The sequence below is a fragment of the Macaca fascicularis genome, chromosome 5, assembly GCF_037993035.2.
Source record: "Macaca fascicularis isolate 582-1 chromosome 5, T2T-MFA8v1.1".
NCBI classification, from domain to species: domain Eukaryota; kingdom Metazoa; phylum Chordata; class Mammalia; order Primates; family Cercopithecidae; genus Macaca; species Macaca fascicularis.
Window position 1 is genome coordinate 53,501,736 of NC_088379.1, and position 24,010 is coordinate 53,525,745.

Sequence of the window (24,010 nt, forward strand, 5' to 3'; positions counted from 1 at the left end):
TTATTAAAAAGTCAAAAAAAAAACCCAGACACTGGCAAGGCTGTGGAGAAAAAGGAACACTTTTACACTGTTGGTGGGAGTGTAAATTATTCAATTATTGTTTGCCAATTCTTCAAAGACCTAGAGACAGAAATAGCATTTGACCCACTAATTCCAATACTGAGTATATACCCAAAGGAATATAAATCATTCTATTATAAAGATACATGCATGTATATGTTATTGCAGCACTGTTCACAATAACAAAGACATAATCAACCCAAACGCTCATCAGTGATAGACTGAATAAACAAAATGTGGTACATATACACCATGGAATACTATGCAGCCATAAAAAGAATTAGATGATGTCCTTTGCAGGGACATAGATGGAGCTGGAAGTCGTTTTCCTCAGCAAACTAACACACGAACAGAAAACCAAACACTGCATGTTCTCACCTCTAAGTGGGAGCTGAATGATGAGAACACATGGACAGGACACATGGAGGGGAATGATACACACTGGGCCTGTCAGAGTGGGGCTGGGTTGAAGTGAAAGCACCAGGAAGAATAGCTAATAGATGCTGGGCTTAATACCTAGGTGATGGGATGACCTGTGCAACAAACCATCATGGCACATATTTACCTATAACAAACCTGAACATCCTGCACATGTACCCCTGAACTTAAAAACTGAAGAAATAACAAACGAACGGCCTTTGCCGATGATATAAATATTATTGACTTTAAAACAGGGAGATTATCCTGGATCGTTAGATGGACCCAGTGTAATCACATAAGTCCTTAAAAGGAGAGATATTTCTTGGACCAGAGTCAGGAAAGAAGCTTCTGAAGAGGAAGTTGGAGAAATCTTAAGGGTAAAAGGGTCTTGACCCACTGTTGCTGGAGGGAGTGGGAAAGCTTAAAAAGAAACATGAGCAGCCTCTAGGAGCAAAGATCAGCCCCCAAATGACAACCAAGGAAGTGGGGAACTCAGCCCTATAATCATAAGGAATTGAATTTGGCCAACAACCTAACTGAACGTGGAGGCAGTTTCATCCTCAGAACCTCCAGACAAGAATGTCATCCAGCCAACACCAGGATTTTAACCTTGTGATATACTATGCAGAGGGCCCGGCCGAGCCACACTGTATGGACAGAATAATGAATAAAGAAATGTGTGTGTGTTCTTTTTTGTTTTTTGTTTTTTGTTTTGAGATGGAGTCTCGCTGTGTTGCCCAGGCTGGAGTGAAGAGGCGCGATCTCGGCTCACTGCAAGCTCCGCCTCCTGGGCTCACGCCATTCTCCTGCCTCAGCCTCCCGAGCAGCTGGGACTACAGGTGCCCGCCACCACGCCTGGCTAATTTTTTGTATTTTCAGTAGAGACGGGGTTTCACCGTGTTAGCCAGGATGGTCTCGATCTCCTGACCTCGTGATCCGCCTGCCTTGGCCTCCCAAAGTGCTGGGATTACAGGCGTGAGCCACTGCACCTGGCCATAAATGTGTTATTTTAAGTCATCAAATTTGTAATAATGTGTTATGGCAGCAATAGAAAACTAATATATTCCCAAATATCAGTATGTTAAACTTCAGTATACTATGGTTCTGAAACACAATTACCATTAAAATGGTCACTTCTAATTGAATAGTCCCAGGACCAAAGCACATTCCACTATCAAACGTTATGTTTATAATGCATACATGGAAATTTATGCTCACAATTACTGGGTAATTTTAAAGATGTTATCCAATAATAGTATACTGATTTCTAAGTAATTATTCTCCCCAGCATTTATACTTTAATGATCCACTTTTAAAAATGAAATAGATTATTACTTTGTCAACTACTTATGTCTTTATAAAATTGCCTTACAAGTTTGATGCAGTTCACTTTAGGAATATATCTCTTTCATAATATGTTTTAACGTATATCATTAGATTTATGTTTAATATAACCACATATTATATACTAACATATAAATTAGGCATATAAACAAAAGTTGGTGATTATTAATAAAGTTGAATGAATTAATGCTTAGAAAAATATGAGAACACAAATGATACTACAGATTTACAGACCTCAAAACACAAAGAATTCTAAGGCAAAAGTCACTCATATTTTTAGTATATAAATGCATAAAACCAATAACATCAAGTTACTTTTTAACAAGACTTTATTGGTATGATGACCATATTTTGGTATTTATATTTCTTAAATTAGTAGCTTGAAGTTGCATGTGGCTTTATTGCAAGCATGTAACAGTTGCTTCAGTTCCTCATCTGCGGAACACATGCTTAGGATATTCCAAGTTTTACCTGCTCCAGCCAGTGCTTCTAAATTAAACAATGCAAACGAAACTGAATTACTCCAGAGGTCTAGAATATAACATAAAATCTGGATTTGGAACATAGACACTTACTTTTGCTGAGCTCTTTCAGCCAGCCTTGAAATCTCTATAGCTGCTTTCCTTGCTTCAAAATCTTCCCTTTTCACTCGCTCTCCAGTCCCTCGGTAGCCTAGCTCCACCAACTGGCGGGCCAGGGTTTCATCCTGGAGAGAAAATCAGTTGTTAGACAAGTGGGCAAATGAGAAATATTACTTTTACTTACTTACTTACATCTTACATCTGCAATGTATACCAAGCAATTGCTTTAAATGAAAAATTAAATTTATTCAAAAACTAGACATGATCTATTAGATACTAAAAACCAGAATTTTTCTAATACATTTCTACGCATCTGATTTGCTCTTCCCTTTCCCATATCTTTAAGATGAAAAAAAAAAGAAAACGTCAATTGCTAACTTTTCTCTAAGGAATTAGAGGACAAAAGTCTGTTGTGTTTTTAATCAATTTATGAGAACAGCTGTAGGTAATTAATAGAGTATCTTTAAAACAACAAAACTAGAGACAATGGTGCTCATACACAAAAGACGTTTTGAAAACCAACGGCAAAAAAAAAAAGAACCAGGCTGCTTTGAGAGAGTTCAATGTTTCAGAGCCTTATTTCCTTGAAGTCAATTAACTGATGGCACAGAATATTATAACTTCAAATACAAAATAAAGAGGAGCAGATGAATTTCTTACTTAACTATGAAGATTGTTTCCATATTATGTGGGTACCAATAAAAAACAGAAAAGTAGAAACCCAATCTCACCACAGAAAAACTTCAAATTGAACAAACAACTTCCTAGTATTTTAGGCCTTACACTTTTCTTAATTTAAGAATTATCGCATACATCTTTGTTATACTTAAAAAAATTGCTTCCCTATGACTTGACAAGGTACCATGTTTCATAAAGTTATCAGTATAAAGATTAAAGTATCAAACAACAGTATTTATATATTAATAAGGGCCATTATTGTTTTAATTAAATGTATCTAAAACATGGTGAAAACAGAACCTATTTTATTGTTATGAACACTTAATTACTATATCACTGTTAATGCAAGAACTGTCTAACAGTTAAAGGAGAAAACTTAAGATGTCTAGTTAACAGTCTATTCAAACCGTAGTGGTTAAAAGTTATAAGTATTCAAACAAAATAAAAAATTGTATACTGTAAGCCTAGAAACCTGCCACTTTTCTTTTATAATCATTAAAAGCAAACACTAAACTCCACGTAGCAAAGTGTATACATTTTGCCAAATGATTACAATGCAAAGCAACAGGTCTTGGAAGGCCCCAGGCTATTATTCTTGTTTCTGAGACATTCCTTTGCTTAATAGATTTCTCTACTCCTGTATCCTTTAGTGTGAACCACAAAACTGAGCAAATATCTCCACCTAGTGGAATTAATCTTTAATAGAAATACCAATGCAGATTTGGGGATTAATTTACAAAAGTGAGATCATTTGAGTAAGAATTTTCTTAAATACATTACTAAAAGTGAATTTGTAGAAAGGACTTTCAGCTCAGTGAGATTGTGGGACTCTTCTTTAGGAATATAAATTCCTTGTGGTCAAACATAGAATTTTGTATAATAAAGATTACTTACAATTTGCTATATTTATTTTGTATACTGAGTGAATTTTGTATCCCTGTGTGCTTTACCTGGGTTACACAAAATCATTTGAATAACACAAAATCGTTTGAATAATTCTGGACTCACCAATGCTAAACTATATTGCAAGGATATTGCAAGAAATGGCATGATCTATTGAGCAAATAAGTTGAAAGTCGATACTGATTGCCTCACTTACCATTATCATACCCTAAACTGGTGGAATCATGAGTCATCTGTCCATTATGACAATGTATTTCTTGCATGTCTCAAAATATCCTAGTTAAGAGCAAAGCTACTAGCCCAAAGGAAGTACAATGCCCAAGGTTATCCGAGGAATCTGAGCATTGCTTGGGGGATTTGGCTTAGAATGGAATCTTGACTTGCATATTCGAACACAACTTCTTCCCAACCCCCAAAATAATGTCTTTAAGGGACACAAAGAAGACAAAGTCTCAGTGACAAACTCTAAGTCTCGGCAGGTCTCAGATTGCCAGAATCCAGGAGAATTTTCCACCAAATACGAGGTAGATAGACTTGAATTGGAAAATAAAATCTATAGGTCCACTGGACAGTTTGTTTTTTAAAAATTGCATATCCTTTTTACATTATCTGCCCTAGGATTCAGAAATGTGAAATCTATAACAATCAGAAGGCTAGTGGCTGGCCACTTACCTATCAACTAAATGAGTGCTACTAAATTCATTTTATCTATTTATATTTACAATAGTAATACATTATTGTTGTGGAAAACCTAGAGATATAGGACAAACATATCATCCACATCATATATCACTATGATCTTATCACTCAGAGATAATCACTGACATCTTGGGGTATAGCCTGTCAATCCTTGCTCCTGACACGTGTGTGGGTGTGTTGGATTTCTTTAAACAAAAATAGTATCATGACTCCTGCTTGCAGGGCAGAGAGAAGGTACCTAGACCTGTACCCACCAGCACACCTCCCTCAAACCAGCACCACATCCAGCAGTCTCCAGTAGGGGCTCACTCCCCCTCCAGCTGCATTGCCTCTGTCACTGTGGTGAGTGCCTGCAGGGAGGCAGGCACCCCAGCACCTGCTACCACTCTGCTGTGGTTGCCACACCTCGTCCTCCTCCCCCAGTTCAGTGGATTCCAAACCTCAAAGAGCAAGAGAATAAAGTCAGGGCCCAATACAAGTCCCCCAGACTTAGAACACACAGTCCAGGAGTTGGCAGCTAAGCACTGGCCCCCTAAAATCTCCCAGAAATAAAGCCAGTCAGCTGAATCCATTTTAAACCACAATCAAACTCTCAAAGTCATCAAATAGGATAAAAGAAAAAAAAAAAAAACTCATCCCAAGGTCAGAAACCTCAAAAATTGAAAGTACATAAGCCCACAAGGGTGAGAAAGAATCAGCACAAGAATGATGAAAACTCAAAAAGCCAGGGTGCCTTCTTTCCTCTAAATGACCACATCACTTCTCCAGCAAGGGTTCTGAACAGGACTGAGATGGCTGAAACAACAGATACAGAATTCAGAATATGAATAGGAACAAAGATCACAGGGTTACAGGAGTACATTGAAACCCAATGCACAGAAGCTAAAAATCATGATAAAACAATGCAGGTGCTGACAGACAAAGTAGACAGTAGAGAAAAGAATGTAACTAACCTGATAGAGCTGACAAACACAATATGAGAATTTCATTATGTAATCACAAGTATTAGTAGCAGAATAGACCAAGTGGAGGGAAGAATCTCGGAGCTTGAAGACTGGCTTTCTGAAATAAGACAGTCAGAAAAGAATAGAGAAAAAAGAATGAGAAGGAATTAACAAAACCTCTGAGAAATATGGGATTAGGTAAAGAGATGGAATCTATGACTCACTGGTGTCCCTGAAAGAGATGGGGAGAATGGAAGCAACTTGGAAAATGTATTTCAGGATATCATCAAAAGAACTTCTCCAATCTAGCTAGAGGGGGCAATTTTCAATTTCAGAAAATGCAGAGAACCCCAGAAAGTTACTTCACAAGAAGATCATCTCCAAGATACATAATCATCAGATTCTCCAAGATTAAAATGAAAGAAAAACTGTTAAGGGCAGCTAGAGAGAAGCGTCAGATCACCTATAAAAGTAAGTCTATCAGACTAACAGCAGACCTTTCAGCAGAAACTCTACAAGCCAGAAAAGATTGGGGGTCAATACTCAACATTCTTAAAGGAAAGAAAATCCAAACCAGAATTTCATATTTGGCCAAACCAAGCTTCACAAACAAAGGAGAAATAAGATCCTTTTCAGACAAGCAGATGCTGAAGGAATTTGTTACAACCAGACCTGACTTACAAGAGCTCCTAAAGGAAGCACTAAATATGGAAAGACCATTACTAGCCACTACAAAAACACACTGAAGTACATAGACTAATGACACTAAGAAGCAACCACATAAACAAGTCTGCAAAATAACTAGCTAAAACTATGGTGACAGGATCAAATCCACACAAATCAATACTAACTTTGAATGTAAATGGGCTAAAAGCCCCAATTAAAAGACACAGAGTAGCAAGCAGGATAAAGAACCAAAACCCACCGCTGTCTTCAAAAGACCAGTCTCACAAGCAATTACACACATAGGCTCAAAATGAAGGAATGGAGATGAATCTACCAAGAAATGGAAAATAGAAAAAAGCAGGGGTTGCAGTCCTAGTTTCTGACAAAACAGACTTTCAACCAACAAAGATAAAAAAAAGACAAAGAAGGGCATTACATAATGGGAAAGGGTTCAATTCAACAAGACTTAACTATCCAAAATATATGTGCACCCAAGAGAGGTGCGCCCAGATTCACAAAGCAAGTTCTCAGAGACCTTCGAAGAGACTTAGACTCCCACACAATAATAGTGGGAGACTTTAACACTCCACTGACAATATTAGACAGATCACCGAGACAGATACTCAGGACCTAAACTAAGCATTGAATCAAATGGAACGGATAAATATCTACTCTCTACTCCAAAATAACAGAATGTATGTTCTCCTCATTGCCACCTGTCACATACTGTGAAATCGACCACATAATCAGAAGTAAAACACTCCTCAGCAAATGCAAAATAATTGAAATCATAAACAATATCTTGTACCAAAGCACAATCAAATGAAGAAATTTAAGAAATCAAAACTTCAATATTCAATCAAAACCATAAATTACAGGAAAACTGAATAACTGGCTCCTGAATGACTTTTCAGTAAATAATGAAATTAAGGCAGACATCAAGAAGCTCTTTAAAACTAAAGAGAACAAAGGTACAATATGCTAGAATATCTGGGACACAACTAAGGCAGTGTCAAGAGGGAAATTTATAGCACTAAATGCCCCCATCAAAAAGTTGGAAAAATCTAAAGTTAACAATCTAACATTACAATTAAAAGAACAAGAGGATCAAGAGAAAACAAATCCCAAAGCAAGCTAGCAGAAGACGAGAAATAACCAAAATTAGAGCTGAACTGAAGGAGACTGAGACACACACAAAAATATTCAAAAGATCAACGAATACAGAAGCTGGGTTTCTTGAAAAAAAATAAAATAAGCCACTAGCTAGACTAATGAAGAAGAAAAGAGAGAAGGTTCAAATAAACACAATCAGAAACAACAGGGGGATATAACCACTAACCCAAGAGAAATATAAACAACCATCAGAGAATACTATGAACACCTCTATGCACATAAACTAGAAAATCTAGATGAAATGGATAAATTATTGGACAAATAAACCCTCCCCAGACTGAACCAGAAAGAACTTGAATCCTTGAACAGACCAATAAGGAATTTTGAAATTGAGTCAGTAATAGCCTACCAACGAAAAAAGCCCAGGATCAGATTAATTCACAGCTGAATTCTGCCAGATGTACAAAGAAGAGCTCGTATCATTCATGCTGAAACTATTCCAAAAAATTGAAGAGGGGGAGTTCTCCCTAACTCATCCTACAAGGCCAGCATCATCCTGATACCAAAACCAGGCAGAGATACCACAATAAAAGAAAACTTCAGGCAAATATCCCTGATGCGTATTGATGCAAAAATCCACAATAAAATACTGACAAACCGAATCCAGCAGCACATCAAAAGTTTATCCACCACAACCAAGTTGGCTTCATCCTTGGGATACAAGGTTTGTTCAACATATGTAAAACAATAAACATAATTCATCGCATAAACAGAACTAAAGACAAAAACTACACGATTATTTCAATAGATGCAGAAAAGACCTTTGATAAAATTCAGCATCCCTTCATGTTAAAAATTCTCAATAAACCAGGTATTGAAGGAACATACCTTAAAACAATAAGAGCCATTTAGGACAACCCCACAGCCAATATCATACTGAATGGGCAAAAGCTGGAAGCATTCCCCTTGAAAACTGGCACAAGACAAGGATGTCCTCTCTGACCACTCCTATTTAACATAGCATTGGAAGTTCTGGCCAGGGCAACCAAGCAAGAGAAAGAAATAGAGTATTGAAATCGGAAGAGAGGGAGTCAAACTGTCTTTGTCTGCAGATTATATGATCTTATATCTAGCAAATCCTATCAACTCAGCCCAAAAGCTTCTTAAGCTGATAAGCAACTCCATCAAAGTCTCAGGATATGGAATCAATGTGCAGAAATCACAAGCATTCCTAAACACCAACAATAGACAAGCAGAGAGAAAAATTATGAATGTACTCCCGTTCACTATTGCCACAAAAAGAATAAAACAACTAGGAATACAGCTACCAAGGGAGATGAAGGACCTCTTCAAGGAGAACTACAAACCACCACTCAAGGAAATTAGAGACGACGCAAGCAGACGGAAAAATATTCCATGCTCATGGATAGGAAGAATCAATGTCGTCAAAATGGCCATACTGCCCAAAGCAATTTATAGATTCAATGCTATTCCCATTAAATTATCACTGAAATTTTTCACCGAATTAAAGAACTATTTTAAAATACATATGGAACAAAAAAAAAAAAAAAAAGAAGAAGAAGAAGGGCTCATATAGTCAGGATAATCCTAAGCAAAAGGAACAAAGCTGGAGGTATAACGGTACCTGACTTCAAACTACAAGGCTACAGTAACCCAAATAGCATAGTACTGATACAAAAACAGGTACATAGACCAACGGAACAGAATAGAGAACTCAGAAACAAAGCCACATATCTACAACCATCTAATCTTTGACAAACCTGACAAAAACAAGCAATGGGGTAAAGATTCCCTATTTAACAAATGGCGCTGGGAGAACAGGCTAGCCATATGCAGAAAATTGAAACTGGATCCGTTGCTTACACCATATGCAAAAATTAACTCAAGATGGATTAAAGACTTAAATTTAAGACCCAAAACTATAACAACCCTAGAAGAAAATCTAGGCAATACCATTCAGGACATAGGCATAGCAAAGGTTTTATGATGAAATCACAAAAGCAATTGCAACAAAAGCAAAAATTGACAAATGGGATTTAATTAAACAAAAGAGTTTCTGCACAGCAAAAGAAACTATCATCAGAGCAAACAGACAACCTATAGAACGGGAGAAAAAAACTATCGTCAGAGTGCTAACAGATAGCCTAAGCAGACTAGGAGAAAATTTTTGCAAATTATGTATCCAACAGAGGTATAATAACCAGCATCTAAAAGGAATGTAAACTTACAAGAAAAAAAAAACAACTCTATTAAAAAGCAAAGGACATTGGGAGACTGAGGCAGACGGATCACAAGGTCAGAAGTTCGAGACCAGCCTGTCCAACATGGTGAAACCCCGTCTCTACTAAAAATACAAAACATTAGCCAGGTGTGGTGGTGTGCGCCTGCAATCTCAGCTACTCAGGAGGCTGAAGCAGGAGAATCGCTTGAACCCGGGAGGCGAAGGTTGCAGTGAGCTGAGATGGCACCACTGCACTCCAGCCTGGGTGACAGAGCAAGACTCCGTCTCAAAAAAAAAAAAAGAAAGCAAAAGACATGAACATTTTTTAAAAGAAGACATACATATGGCCAACAATCACATTTTAAAAATCTCAACATCACTGATTATTAGACAAATGCAAATCAAAACCAAAATGAGATACCATCTCATGCCAGTCAGAATGGCTATTACTAAAAAGTCAAAAAATAACAGATACTGGCAAGCTTGTGGAGAAAAAGGAACGCTTACACATTGTTGGTGGGAGTGTAAATTAGTTCAACCATTGTAGAAGATAGTGCAGCACAAAGACCTAAAAACAGAAATACCATTTGTCCCAGAAATATCACAGGTGGGCATATACCTGAAGGGATATAAATCATTCTATAAAAAGATACATGCACACGTATGTTCATTGCAGCACTATTCACAATAGTGAATCAATCTAAATGCCCATCAATTACTTACTAGATAAAGAAAATGTGGTACATATATACCATAGAACACTATGCAGCTATAAAATGAATAAGATCATGTCCTTTTCAGGGAAATGGATGGAGCTGGAGGCCATTATTCTTAACAAACTAACACAGGAACAGAAAACCAAATACCACATGTTATCACTTACAAGTAGGAGCTAAACAGTGAGAACACATGGACATATAGAGGGAAGCAACACATACTGGCACCTATCAGAGGGAGGAGGATGACGGAAGGAAGATCAGGAAAAATTACTATGGGTATTAGGCTTAATACCTGGGTGAAAAAATAGTCTGTACAACAAATCCCCATGACACTTTTAGGTATATAGCAAACCTGTACATGTAACGCTGAACTTGAAATAAACGTGAAAAAAAGAGAATAGTCATATATATGCTTCAAAAATTAAAATATGTTGTAATTAATAAAGTTCAAATAAAGGTCATTGAAAAGTTTGCAGATTTAATCATTTAAACATTTACCAAAATATGTGGATCATGCTGTGTAAAATCTCTCATGACCTACTTCTCCAACAGTTAACAGTGCATCTTGAACACCTTTCCGTTAAATATATATACAATAAAACTTTAGTGATTACATATTCCATACAATTTGTAAGGACAGATATTGTACATATTAATAATTTACTATTGTGTCTTCAGTTCACTGCCTTCCTCTGACAATGAAAATGATATGAAATCCTAATTTGATTTGCATTGCTTTGATTACTAGTGAGATTCACCATCTGTTTACACATTTATCAGTCATGTGCATTTCTTCCTTTTGAATTGTTTCAAATTATTAAATGAACCCTTTGTTAATTTATTACTAACTAGTAACAACTTTGTGTAATAAATATATTAAATAAGTGTCTGCAAAATATCCACAAACAGTGTTCCCAGATCATTGTTTTCCTGAAACTCTTAATAGTTTTTACACCAAAATGTTCAAAGCATTTAGGATATATTTTGGTGCCTGGTGTTGAAAGAGAAATACCTTTACTTTTTCAAAAAGTTTTTTTATTCCAAAAGACACAGCTGAAACATTAACTGTTAAATATTGCTTCTTTTCTCCACTGATTTGAAATTTAACATTTTTGTATACTCAATTCTTAAATATATTAAAAGTGACTTCTCTATTTCTATTCTGTACTATTAATTAGTTTCTCTGCCCTCTCAACCATATCACAGATAGTGTGGATACTGCCCTCTCAACCTGCCCAGAGAGAAAGCCCTACCACAACTTGTTTGACCCCCACAGATTTCATGTTTCACTTGTGTCAAGCTAACTGCTTCCAGGAACAGCAACTTTACTCAAGAAAGGTCAGAGTTGGGAGTGTCAGAAAGCATGGCATATTCGAATGCCATCGTCTACTAATTTTGGCAATCTGGATAATTTATAATACCAGATTTCTTAATGTTAAAACAATATGACATTGTTGGAATAAGCTTATTGCAGAAGGCAATCTCCCAAAAACAGACTTTGGGATGTGGATTTGTGTGCAGCAAATCTACTGGAGAGCACTCTCAGAATCTGCACTTCCAGTGGGGTGAAGAAAACAGGACTGGGCAGTCAGCAGCTCTGGAGGTGGAATGATCTCTTAGAGTTGACCCAAATTGATTAAAGTGGCCACATCTTTACAATCTACAATAAGCAGCAATTTAAAGAGAACTACCCCAAGAAGGGAGTATGACTTTGGAAGACGTGAGTGTTTAGGGTGACTACAATCAGCATAGTAAGGGGTTTGTCAATGTTATTGATATTTTAAAAAAGCAACTTTTGATAGCATTGATCTCTACTATTTTTCAATTTTCTACTTCACTGATTTCTGCTCTCTGTTATTCCTTCTGTCTACTTGCTTGGACTCAATTTGTATTGTTTTAAAGCTTCTGAAGTTGAAGCTACTGTTATTAATTTCTAGACCTTTCTCCTTTTCCCATATAAACTTTTAAATCTGTAAAGTTCCCTCTATAGATTCTTTTATGTATATCTAACAAACATTTATATGTTTTGTTTTCTTTTTTATTCAAATCAAAAATTTTTTTTCTAATTTTTCTTTTAATTTCTTTTTTGACTTTGAGTTACTTAGAACTATGTTGTTTATTATCCAAATATTTGGGAATTTGAGGAGTATATTTCTGTAGCTGATTTCTAGTTTTAATTCTGTTACGATCACAGAACATACTTTTGTATGATTTCAATATTTTAAATGTATTGAGACTTCTTTTATGACCCTGCATATGGTCCCTCTTCATAAATGTCCCATGTGCACTTGAAAAGAATAGGTATTCTACTGTCGTGTGAACTCTAAGAGACCATTCCAACTCCAGAGCTGCTGACTGCCCAGTCCTGCTTTCTTCACCCCACTGGAAGTGCAAATTCTGAGAGTGCTCTGCAGTAAATTCTGAGAGTGCTCTGCAGTAAATTTTCTGCACACAAATCCACATACCAAAGTCTGTTTTTGGGAGACAGCTCCTGCACTAAGCTTATTCTATTTATTTATTTTTTTGAGACAAAGTCTCACACTGTTGCCCAACCTGGAGTGTAGGGGCACAATCTTGGTTCACTGCAACCTCTGCCTCCCAGATTCAAGTGCTTCTCCTGCCTCAGCCTCCCAAGTAGCTGGCATTACAGACGTGCGCCACCATCCCCGCCTAATTTCTGAGACAGGGTTTCACCATGTTGGCCAGGTTAGTCTTGAACTCTTGACCTCAAATGATTCACTAGCTTCAGCCTCCCAAAGTGCTAGGATTACAGGCGTGAGTCACTGTGCCTGACCTTTGACTGCTCTTTAAATCTTTTACATACTTAACATTTATTTTAACTTCTGGTTCTATCAGTTACTGAAAAATGAATGTTTATGTCTCTAGCTACAATTGTGAATTTGTCTATTCTTTCAATTCTTATCAGTTTTGCATAATGCATTTTGAGGATCTGGTATGAGGCATGTAGGCTAAATGTTTATTAAAATGTATTGACTGACTCATTTATATATATTAAAAAGTCCTTCTTTTTCCCTGAAATACTTCTTGTTCTGAGGTCTACTTTGCCTGATATTAATATAGATGTTATAACTCTCCTTTTCTTTATGCTTGTATGATACATATTTTCCATCCTTTTAATCTATTAAAATTATCTATTAATGATAATATGAAATTAACATTATATTAACATTATTTATACATCATAATTTATGATTAATAAATCATTAATATAAGACAATTTAATATAAATGTATTAACATTAATAGATTGTTAGTTTAACATTATTAATATGTTAATCTTAATAATTTACATTATTAATTAATCTTAATAATTTACATTATTAATCTATTAATGTTAATACATTTACATTAAGTTGTTTTATTTACATTTAACGTGGGATGGCATATATGGCTCTTGAACTTTTATCTATTCTGACCATTCCTGCCTTTAAATTGAAGTGTTCAGATCATTTACATTTAATGTAATTTTCAGCTTGGCTGGGTTTTAATATATTACCTTGTTATTTCTTTTTTATTAGTCCCATTTGCTTTGATATTTATTTTTTATTTCTATTTTTTGTTTCTTTTTTATTTCCATTTTGTCTCAACTATTACGTTTTTAGTTACATGTCTACTTTACTTTTCAGCAGGTGCTCTGTGATTTACAAGAATTATTAGCTTATTAATTCTACTTTCAAATAATATTATACCATTTCAAGTATAAGAACCCATTGCAGCATTATCCTCTCCTATCTTTTGTGCTATTGTTGTTTCATATTGTATTTCTATGCATGTTATAAACCACAAAATGCAATGTCATTATTTTTCTTTCAATAATCAATAACCTTTAAAGAAATGTAAAACTGAGAAAAAAATTTATATTCACATATAGCATTTCTGGTGCTTTTCATTCATTTTCACTTTGATCTAAGTTTCCTGCTGATATATAATTTTCCTTCAACCCGAAGAACTTCACTTAACATTTCTAATAATAAGTATCTGCTAACAACAAATTATTCTGGCTGAAAAAATAAATTATCTCACCTTACTCTTTTCTTCTAATATAGTGTTCTAGCTTGACTTTTTTCAAATCTTTCAGCACTTTAAAGGTGCCATTCATTTTTCTATGGCTTGCATTGATTCTTTTTTATTTATTTATTTAATTTTTTACTTTAAGTTCTGGGATACATGTGCAGAGAGTGCAGGTTTGTTACATAGGTATATATGTGCCATGGCGGTTTCCTGCATCTATCAACCCATCATCTAGGTTTTAAGCCCCGCATGCATTAGCTATTTGTCTTAATGCTCTCCCTCCCTTTGCCCCCCATCCCCCATCAGACCCCGGTATGTGATGTTCCCTCCCTGTGTCCATGTGTTCTCATTGTTCAACTTCTAGTTATTAGTGAGAACATGTGGTGTTTGGTTTTTTGTTCCTGTCTTAGTTTGCTGAGAATTATGGCTTCCAGCTTCATCCATGTCCCTGCAAAGGACATGAACACATTCTTTTTTACGGCTGCATAGTATTCCATGTGCCACATTTTCTTTATTCATTCTATCATTGGTGGGCATTTTAGTTGGTTCCAAGTCTTTGCTATGGTAAATAGTGCTGCAATAAACATATACGTGCATGTGTCTTTATAGTAGAATTATTTACAATCTTTTGGGTATATACCCAGTAATGGGATTGCTGAGTAATATTCAGTCATTGCTATCTTTGGTATACTTTATAATGTGTTCTTTTACTTTTGTTTTTAAGACTTTACCTTTATCACTCGTTTTCAGTGATTTTATTAAAATATTCCTTGGTGTAGTTTTCTTTGCATTTATTCTGCTTGGAATTCATTGAACTTTTTGGCTCCGTGGGTTTGCAGTTTTCATAAAATTTGGAAACTGTTTAGCCATTACCATTTAAAATATATTTTATTCCTTCCTTCCCTTTGTTCCTTTTGGACTCCATTTAGATGTATGTTAGACTGTTCAACATTGCCCCACGTGTTACTGAGGCTGTGTTCATTTTTGTTTATGTCTTTTGTTATTATCTTATTTATTGCTGGTGAACAGAGTTGTTTTCATTCAATTTTTAATTTCCTTTCTAAACTCATTTATTTGTTATAAGATTTCAGCTAATTTTTCTTGTATTTTCATCGTAGATAATCATATTGCCTATATGTAATTATATTCCGACTCTTCAAATATTTGACATTTTCCTTAAGTTGCAGCACTGCACTGCTAGACTGCCAATAAAACACTACTAGTAGTAGCAACCATTTTATCATGTTTCTGATTCTAATGCTAACCATTCAAGTGTTTAAACACTGAGTATGACATTTTTCTATAAGTGTTGAAAATACTCCTTACCAAGTTATAGTAAGAGTGGCTTTAGAATTTTATCTATGCTTTTTCTTCATCTATAGAAATAACCTTTTTTTAAAATTTAATATCATGAGTTCATCCTTGCAGTCCTATAACAAATCATACTATTTTCACTCTGACATATATTCTTGGATTCATTTAAAATTTCTTTCATTCAGTTCATAAGTAAAGTTAGCCTTCAGTTTTCTTTTTCTTTTTTCTTTTTTCTTTTTTTTTTTTTTGCTTTTTAAAAATTTATGTCGGGGCTATGCATGTTCTATAAAATTTGAGAAACTCTCATCCTTTATTTGTGCTAATTTTTATTTCTACAAGTCAGACATAAATATATTCTCCTTGTGAAATATTAAAACATGGCATATGTAGTAAATTTGTATTGCATCAGATTATCTAAGCTGAAACTTCATTTCCCATAATTTTACTTCCTTGGATAGTTACATGCTAGGGTGAGCCATAAGAGACATTTGTAATACATTTAGAAAGGAGAAGTGAAGGAGCAGCAATATTATTTTAGCTTTTGGAGGCTCTCTTCCTTAAACTTCAACTTCTGTGTCAAGTGCATGGTTAGCTTTGTGACTACAGGTGCCAGCTTCTCCTGCAGAATGTCCCCACCATCAAAATTGTATGGCTGGCAGGGTCATAAGCACCTGACAGAGGTTTCAGTCTGTCCTCACAGATTCTAGCTTACCCTTGCAGGTCTCAGTGTGACTTCAGGCTCCAGGACCAGACACCAAAGACATAGCTTTCATCAACAGTGTAAACAGCTCTCATGTGCAAGGACAAAACTCTATAAAATAAATTATGTATGTTTGTTTCTTATGGAAGCCAGGGCTCCCACAAGAAAATACCACAAATTGGGTAGCTCAAATCACAGAAATATATTTTCTCACAGTTCTGAAGGTCGGACAGCAAGGTGTTGGCAGGTTGGGCTTTTTCTGAGAACTTTCTTCTTGAACTGCAGATGGTCAAGTTCTTACTCACGCCATTCTGACTGGCACGAGATGGTATCTCATTGTGGTTTGATTTGCATTTCCCTAATGATCAGTGATGTTGAGGGTTTTTTTTTAATACGTTTGTTTACTGCATGAATGTCTACTTTTGAGAAGTGTCCTTTACCCAGTTTTTAATGAGATTGATTGTTTTATTCTTGTAAATTTGTTTAAGTTTCTTATAGATTCTGGATATTAGACCTTTGTCAGATGAATAGATTGCAAAAATTTTCTACAATTCTGTATGTTGTCTATTCACCTAATTTTCTTTTGCTATATAAAAGCTCTTTAATGAGATCTCATTTGTTAATTTTTGCTTTTGTTGCAATTGCTTTTGGCGTTTTCATCATGAAATCTTTGCCCATGCTGATGTCCTGAGTGGTATTGCCTAGATTTTCTTTTAGAGTTGTTATCGTTTTGGGTTTTACATTTAAGTCTTTAATCAATCTTGAGCTAATTTTTGTGTATGGTGTACAGAGGGGATCCAGTTTCAATTTTCTACATATAACTAACCAGTCCTCCCAGCACCATTTATAAATAGGGAATCCTTTCCCCATTGCTACTGTCAGGTTTGTCAAAGATGAGATGGTTGCACATGGGTGGTCTTATTTCTGTCTTCTCTATTCTGATCGATTGCTCAGTTCTCTATTCTGTTCTGTTGCACTATGTATCTGGTTTTGTACCATTATCATGCTGTTTTGGTTACTGTAGCCTTATAGTTTGAAGGCAGGTACCATAATGCCTCCAGCTTTGTTCTTTATGCTGAGGATTGTCTTGGCTATGTGAGCTTTTCTTTTTGGTTCTATATGTTTTTTTAAATAGTTTCTTCTAATTCTGTGAATAATATCAATAGTAGTTTAATGGGAATAGCTTTGTACCTATAAATTACTTTGGACAGCATGGCTATTTTTACAATATTAATTCTTCCTATCCATGAGCATGGAATGTTTTTCCATTTGCTTGTATCCTCTCTGATTTCCTTGAGCAGAGGTTTGTAGTTCTCCTTGAAGAGGTCCTTCACTTTCCTTATTAGCTCTATTCCTAGGTATTTCATTCTTTTTATAGCAATCGTAAATGGGAGTTTATTCACAATTTGGCTCTTTGCTTGCCTGTTGTTGATGTACAGGAATGTTAGCAATTGTGCACATTGATTTTATATCCTGAGACTTTGCTGAAGTTGCATATCAGCTTAAGAAACTGTTGGGCTGTAGTGAATGGGCAAAAGCCAGAAAGATTCCCTTTAAAAACCGGCACAAGACAGGGATGCCCTCTCTCACCAATCCTGTTCAACATAGTGTTGGATGTTCTGGCCAGGGCAATCAGGCAAGAGAAAGAAATAAGGGGTATTCAATTAGGAAAAGAGGAAGTCAAATTGTCCCTGTTTGCAGATGACATGACTGTATATTTAGAAAATCCCATTGTCTCAGCCCAAAATCTCTTTAAGCTGATAAGCAGCTTCAGCAAAGTCTCAAGATGCAAAATCAATGTGCAAAAATCAAAGCATTCCTATACACCAATAACAGACAAACAGAGAGTGAACTCCCATTCACAATGGCTACAAACAGAATAAAATACCTAGAAATGCAACTTACAAGGGATGTGAAGTATTTCTTCAAGAAGAACTACAAAGCACTGCTCAATGAAATAAAAGAAGACACAAACAAATGGAAGAACATTCCATGCTCATGGATAGGAAGAATCAATATCATGAAAATGGCCATACTGCCCAAGGTAATTTATAGATCCAATGCCATCGCCATCAAGCTACCAATGACTTTCTTCCCAGAATTGGAAAAAACTACTTTACAGTTCATATGGAACCAAAAAAGAGCCCGCATTGCCAAGACAATCCTAAGCAAAAATAACAAAGCTGAAGGCATCATGCTACCTGACTTCAAACTATACTACAAGGCTACAGTAACCAAAACAGCATGGTACTGGTATCAAAACAGATATATAGACCAATGGAACAGAACAGGGGCCTCAGAAATAACACCACACATATGCAGCCATCTGATCTTTGACAAACCTGACAAAAACAAGAAATGGGGAAAGGATTCCCTATTTAATAAATGGTGCTGGGAAAACTGGCTAGCCATATGTAGAAAGCTGAAACTGGATCCCTTCCTTACACCTTATACAAAAACTAATTCAACATGGATTAAAGACTTAAATGTTAGACCTGAAACCATAAAAACCCTAGAAGAAAACCTAGGCAATACCATTCAAGACATAGGCATGAGCAAGGACTTCATGACGAAAACACCAAAAGCAATGGCAGAAAAGTCAAAATAGACAAATGGGATCTAATTAAACTAAAGGGCTTCTGCAAAGCAAAAGAAACAACCATCAGAATAAACAGGCAACCTACAAAATGTGAGGAAATTTTTGCAATCTACCCATCTGACAAAGGGCTAACATCCAGAATCTACAAAGAACTTAGAAAAATTTTCAAGAAAAAATCAAACAACCCCATCAAAAGTGGGCAAAGGATATGAACAGACACTTCTCAAAAGAAGACATTTATGCAGCCAACAGACACATGAAAAAATGCTCATCATCACTGGCCATCAGAGAAGTGCAAATCAAAACCACAATGAGATACCATCTCACACCAGTTAGAGTGGCAATCATTAAAAAGTCAGGAAACAACAGATGCTGGAGAGGATGTGGAGAACTAGGAATGCCTTTACACTGTTGGTGGGATTGTAAACTAGTTCAACCATTGTGGAAGACAGTGTGGTGATTCCTCAAGGATCCTGAACTAGAAATACCATTTGACCTAATGATCCCATTATTGGGTATATACCCAAAGGATTATAAATCGTGCTATTATAAAGACACATGCACATGTATGTTTATTGTGGCACTATTCACAATAGCAAAGACTTGAAACCAACCCAAATTTCCATCAATGATAGATTGTATTAAGGAAATGTGGCACATATACACCGTGGAATACTATGCAGCCATAATAAAGGATGAGTTCATGTCCTTTTCCAGGGACATGGATGAAGCTGGAAACCATCATTCTGAGCAAACTGATCACAAGGACAGAAAACCAATCACTACATGTTCTCACTCATAGGACGGAATTTAACAATGAGAACACTTGGACATAGGGAGGGGAACATCACACACCGGGGCCTGTCATGGGGTGGGGAGCTGGGGGAGGGATAGCATTAGGAGAAATACCCACTGTAAATGACAAGTTAATGGGTGCAGGAAACCAACATGGCACATGTATATCTATGTAACAAACCTGCACATTGTGCACATGTACCCTAGAACTTAAAGTATAATAATAGTAATAAAAAGAAACTATTGGGCTGGGACAATGAGATTTTCTAGATATAGGATCATGTCATCTGCAAACAAACAAAATTTGTCTTCCTTTCTCACGATTTGGAAACCCTTAATTTATTCTCTTGCCTGATTGCCCTGGTCAGAACTTTCAATACTATGTTGAATAGGAGTGATGAGAGAGGACATCCTTGTCTTGTGCCAGTTTTCATGGGGAATACTTCCAGCTTTTGCCCATTCAGTATGATATTGTCTGTGGGTTTGTCATATATTGCTCTTATTATTTTGAGGTGTGTTCCTTCAATACCTAGTTTATTGAGAGTTTTTAACATAAAGGGATGTTGAATTTTATTGAAAGTCTTTTCTCCATTTATTGAGATAATCATGTGGGTTTATTTTTTTTATTTTAGTTCTGTTTATGTGATGAATTACATCTATTAATTTGCCTATATTGAACCAACCTTACATCCCAAGGATGAAGCAAGCTTGACTGTGATGGATAAAGTTTCTTATGTGCTGCTGGATTCAGTTTGCCAGTATTTTATTGAGGATTTTTGGATTGATATTCATCAGGGATATTGGACTGAAGTTTTCTTTTTTTGTTGTATATCTGCCAAGTTATGGTATCCGAATAATACTGGCCTTATAAACTGAGTTAGGGAGGAGTTTCCCTTTTTCAGTTTTTTGAAATAGTTTCATTAGAAATGATATCAGCTCTTCTTTATACCTCTGGTAGAATTCAGGTGTAAATTCATCTGGTCCAGGGCTTTTTTTGATTTGTAGGCTATTTATTATTGCTTCTATTTCAGAACTTGTTATTGTTCTACTCAGGGATTCAATTTCTTCCTGGTTCAGTCTTGGGAGGGTGTATTTGTCCAGAAATTTATCCATTCTTCTAGGTTTTCTATTTTCCGTGCAAAGAGGTGTTCATAATATTATCTGATGGTTGTATTTTTGTGGGGTCAATGGTAATATCTCCCTTATCATTTCTGACTGTGTCTATTTCATTCTTCTCTCTCTCTCTCTCTCTCTCTCTCTCTCTCTCTCTCTCTTTTTAACTAGTCTAGGTAGCAGTCTATCTATTTTGTTAATTTTTTCAAAAAACTAGCTCCCGGATTTGTTGATTTTTTTGAAGAGTTGTTCATGTTTCTATCTCCTTCAGTTCGGCTCTGATCTTGGTTATTTCCTGTCTTCTGCTAGCTTTGGGTTTGTTTGCTCTTGGTACTCTGGTTCTTTTAGTTGTGTTGTCACATTGTTAACTTGAGATCCTTCTATCCTTTTGATGCAGGCATTTAGTGCTATAAATTTCTCTCTTCACACTGCTTTGGCAGCATCCCAGAGATTCTGGCACATTGTCTCCTTGTTCTCATTAGTTACAAATAGCTTCTTGATTTCTGTCTTAATTTAATTATTTACCCAGGAGTCATTCAAACACAGGTTATTCAATTTCCATTTAGTTGTGTGGTGTTGAGTGAATTTCATAGTCTTGAGTTCTAATTTGATTGCACTGTGGTCTGAGAGACTGTTATTATTTCAGTTCTTTTGCATTTGCTGAAGAGTGTTTTACTTCCAAATATGTGATCAATATTAGGGTAAGTGCCATGTGACAATGAGAAGAATGTATATTCTGTTGTTTGGGGTGGAGAGTTCTGTAGATATCTATGAGGTCCACTAGGTCCACAGCTGAGTTCAGGTCCTGAATATCTTTGTTAACTTTCTGTCTCAGTGATCTGTCTAATACTGTCAATAGGGTGTTAATGTCTCTCACTATTATTGTGTGAAAGTCTAAATCTCTTTGTAGGTCTCTAAGAACTTGCTTTATGAATCTGGGTGCTCCTGTATTAGGTGCATACATATTTAAGATAGTTAGCTCTTCTTGTTGAGTTGAACCCTTTCTCATTATGTACAGTCCTTCTTTGTCTTTTTAAATCTTTGTTGTTTTAAAGTCTGTTTTGTCAGAAACTAGGATTGCAACCCATGCTTTTTTCTTGGTAAATTTTTCTCCATCCCTTTATTTTGAGCCTATGTGTGTCACTGCACATGAGATGGGTCTCTTGAATACAGCATAGCAATGGGTCATGACTCTTTATCCAGATTGCCATTCCGTGTCTTTTAATTGGGGCATTTAGCCCATTTACATTTAAGTTTAATATTGTTATGTGAGAAATGGATCCTATCATCATGATGCTATCTGGTTATTTTGCAGACTTGTTTATGTGGTTGCTTCATAGTGTCATTAGTTGGTGCACTGTGTACTTCAGTGTGTTTTTGTAGTGGCTGGTAAATGGTTTTTCCTTTCCACATTTAGTGCTTCTTTTAGGAGCTCTTGCAAGGCAGGCCTCGTGGTGATGAATTTCCTCAGCATTTGCTTGTCTGATAAGGATAGTATTTCTGCTGTGCTTATGAAGCTTAGCTTGGCTGGAAATGAAATTCTGGGCTGGAAATTCTTTTCTTGAAGAATGTTGAACATTGGCTTGCAATCTCTTCTGGCTTGTAGGGTTTCCCACTGAGAGGTCCACTGTGCATCTAATGGGATTCCCTTTGTAGGTGACATAGACTTCCTCTCTGACTCCCTTTAACATTTTTTCTTTCATTTCAACCTTGGAGAATCTGATAATTATGTGTCTTGAGGTTGATCTTCTTGTGGAGTATCTTACTAGAGTTCTCTGTATTTCCTGAACCTGAATGTTGGCCTGTCTTCTTAGGCTCAGGAAGTTCTCCTGGATGATATCCTGAAGTATGTTTTCAAACTTGGTTCTGTTCTTCCAGTTTCCTTCAGGTATCCCAGTCAGTCGTAGGTTCAGGCTTTTTACATAGTCCCGTATTTCTCAGACGTTTTGTTTGTTCTTCATTCTTTTTTCTCTATTCTTGCCTCCTGTCTTCTTTCAGAAAGATAGTCTTCAATCTCTGAGAGTCTTTCCTCTGGTTGGTCTATTCTGCTATTGATACTTGTGATTGCATTGTGAATTTCTTGTGTTCTGTTTTTCATTTCATCAGGTCAGTTATGTTCCTCTCTAACCCAGCTGTTCTTGTTATCAGCTCCTGTATTGTTTTATCATGATTCTAGCTTCTTTTCATTGGGTTACAACATGCTCCTTTAGTTCAGCAAAGCTCATTATTACCCAACTTCTGAAGCCTACCTCTGCCAATTCAGGCAGCTCAGTCTCAGCCCAATTCTGTGCCCTTGCTGGAGACCTGTTGCAGTTATTTTGAGGAAAGAAGGCACTCTGGCTTTTCGAGTTTCAGCATTTTTGCACTGTTTCTCATCTTTTGTGGCTTATCTAATTTCAATTTTTGAAGATGCTGAACTTTAAATGGAGTTTTTACAGGGTCTTTGTTGCTGTTGTTGCTTTCTGTTTTTCTTTTAACTATCAGGCCATTCTTCCATAGGGCTGCTTGTTGGGGGATCACTGCAGACCCTAGGTGCCTCGGTTTTTCCCTTACCTGAAGGTATCACCAGTGAAGGCCGTGAAACAACAAAGATGGCAGCCTTCTCCTTCCTCTGGGAGCTTCATCCCAGCGGAGTACTGACCTGCTACTGGCCCAGACCCTCCTGTAGGAGGTGTCTGGAGACCCCTGTTGAGAGACCTCAGTCAGGACGGATGGATCAAGAGCCCACTGAAAGAAGCAGTCTGGTTGCTTTTTGGTAAAGCAGGTGTCTTGTGTTGGGGGACCCTTCCTCATCAACACTGCCTGGACTCTCCAGAGCCAGCAGGCTAGAAAGGCTGAGTCAACTGAACTGCAGAGACATTGGCTGCTTCTCCTCTCAGAGGCTCTTTCCCAGGGAGAGATCAGAGTTCTGTCTATATAACCCTGGCTAGAGTTATTGAGATTCCTGCAGGGAGGCCCCTGCACAGTGAGAAGGAATGGATTAGAGTCTAACTCAAAGAGGCAGTCTGGGCCAGCCACAGTGGCTCACACCTGTCATCCCAGCACTTTGGGAGACTGAGGTGGGTGGATCACCTGAGGTCAGGAGTTCA

The 24,010-nt window shown here is 36.5% G+C and overlaps 1 protein-coding gene across 3 annotated transcripts in view; it reads right to left on the reverse strand.

Annotated features, from left to right (window-relative positions):
* CFAP299 (cilia and flagella associated protein 299) overlaps positions 1-24,010 on the reverse strand; it is a 442,080-nt gene that overhangs the window by 412,805 nt on the left and 5,265 nt on the right. For all 3 annotated transcript variants that reach the window (XM_045392424.2, XM_065545060.1, XM_065545061.1), the window contains exon 2: positions 2,400-2,530. In XM_045392424.2, coding sequence (XP_045248359.1) covers positions 2,400-2,530 — 131 coding nt within the window. The remainder of the gene's footprint in view (positions 1-2,399; positions 2,531-24,010) is intronic.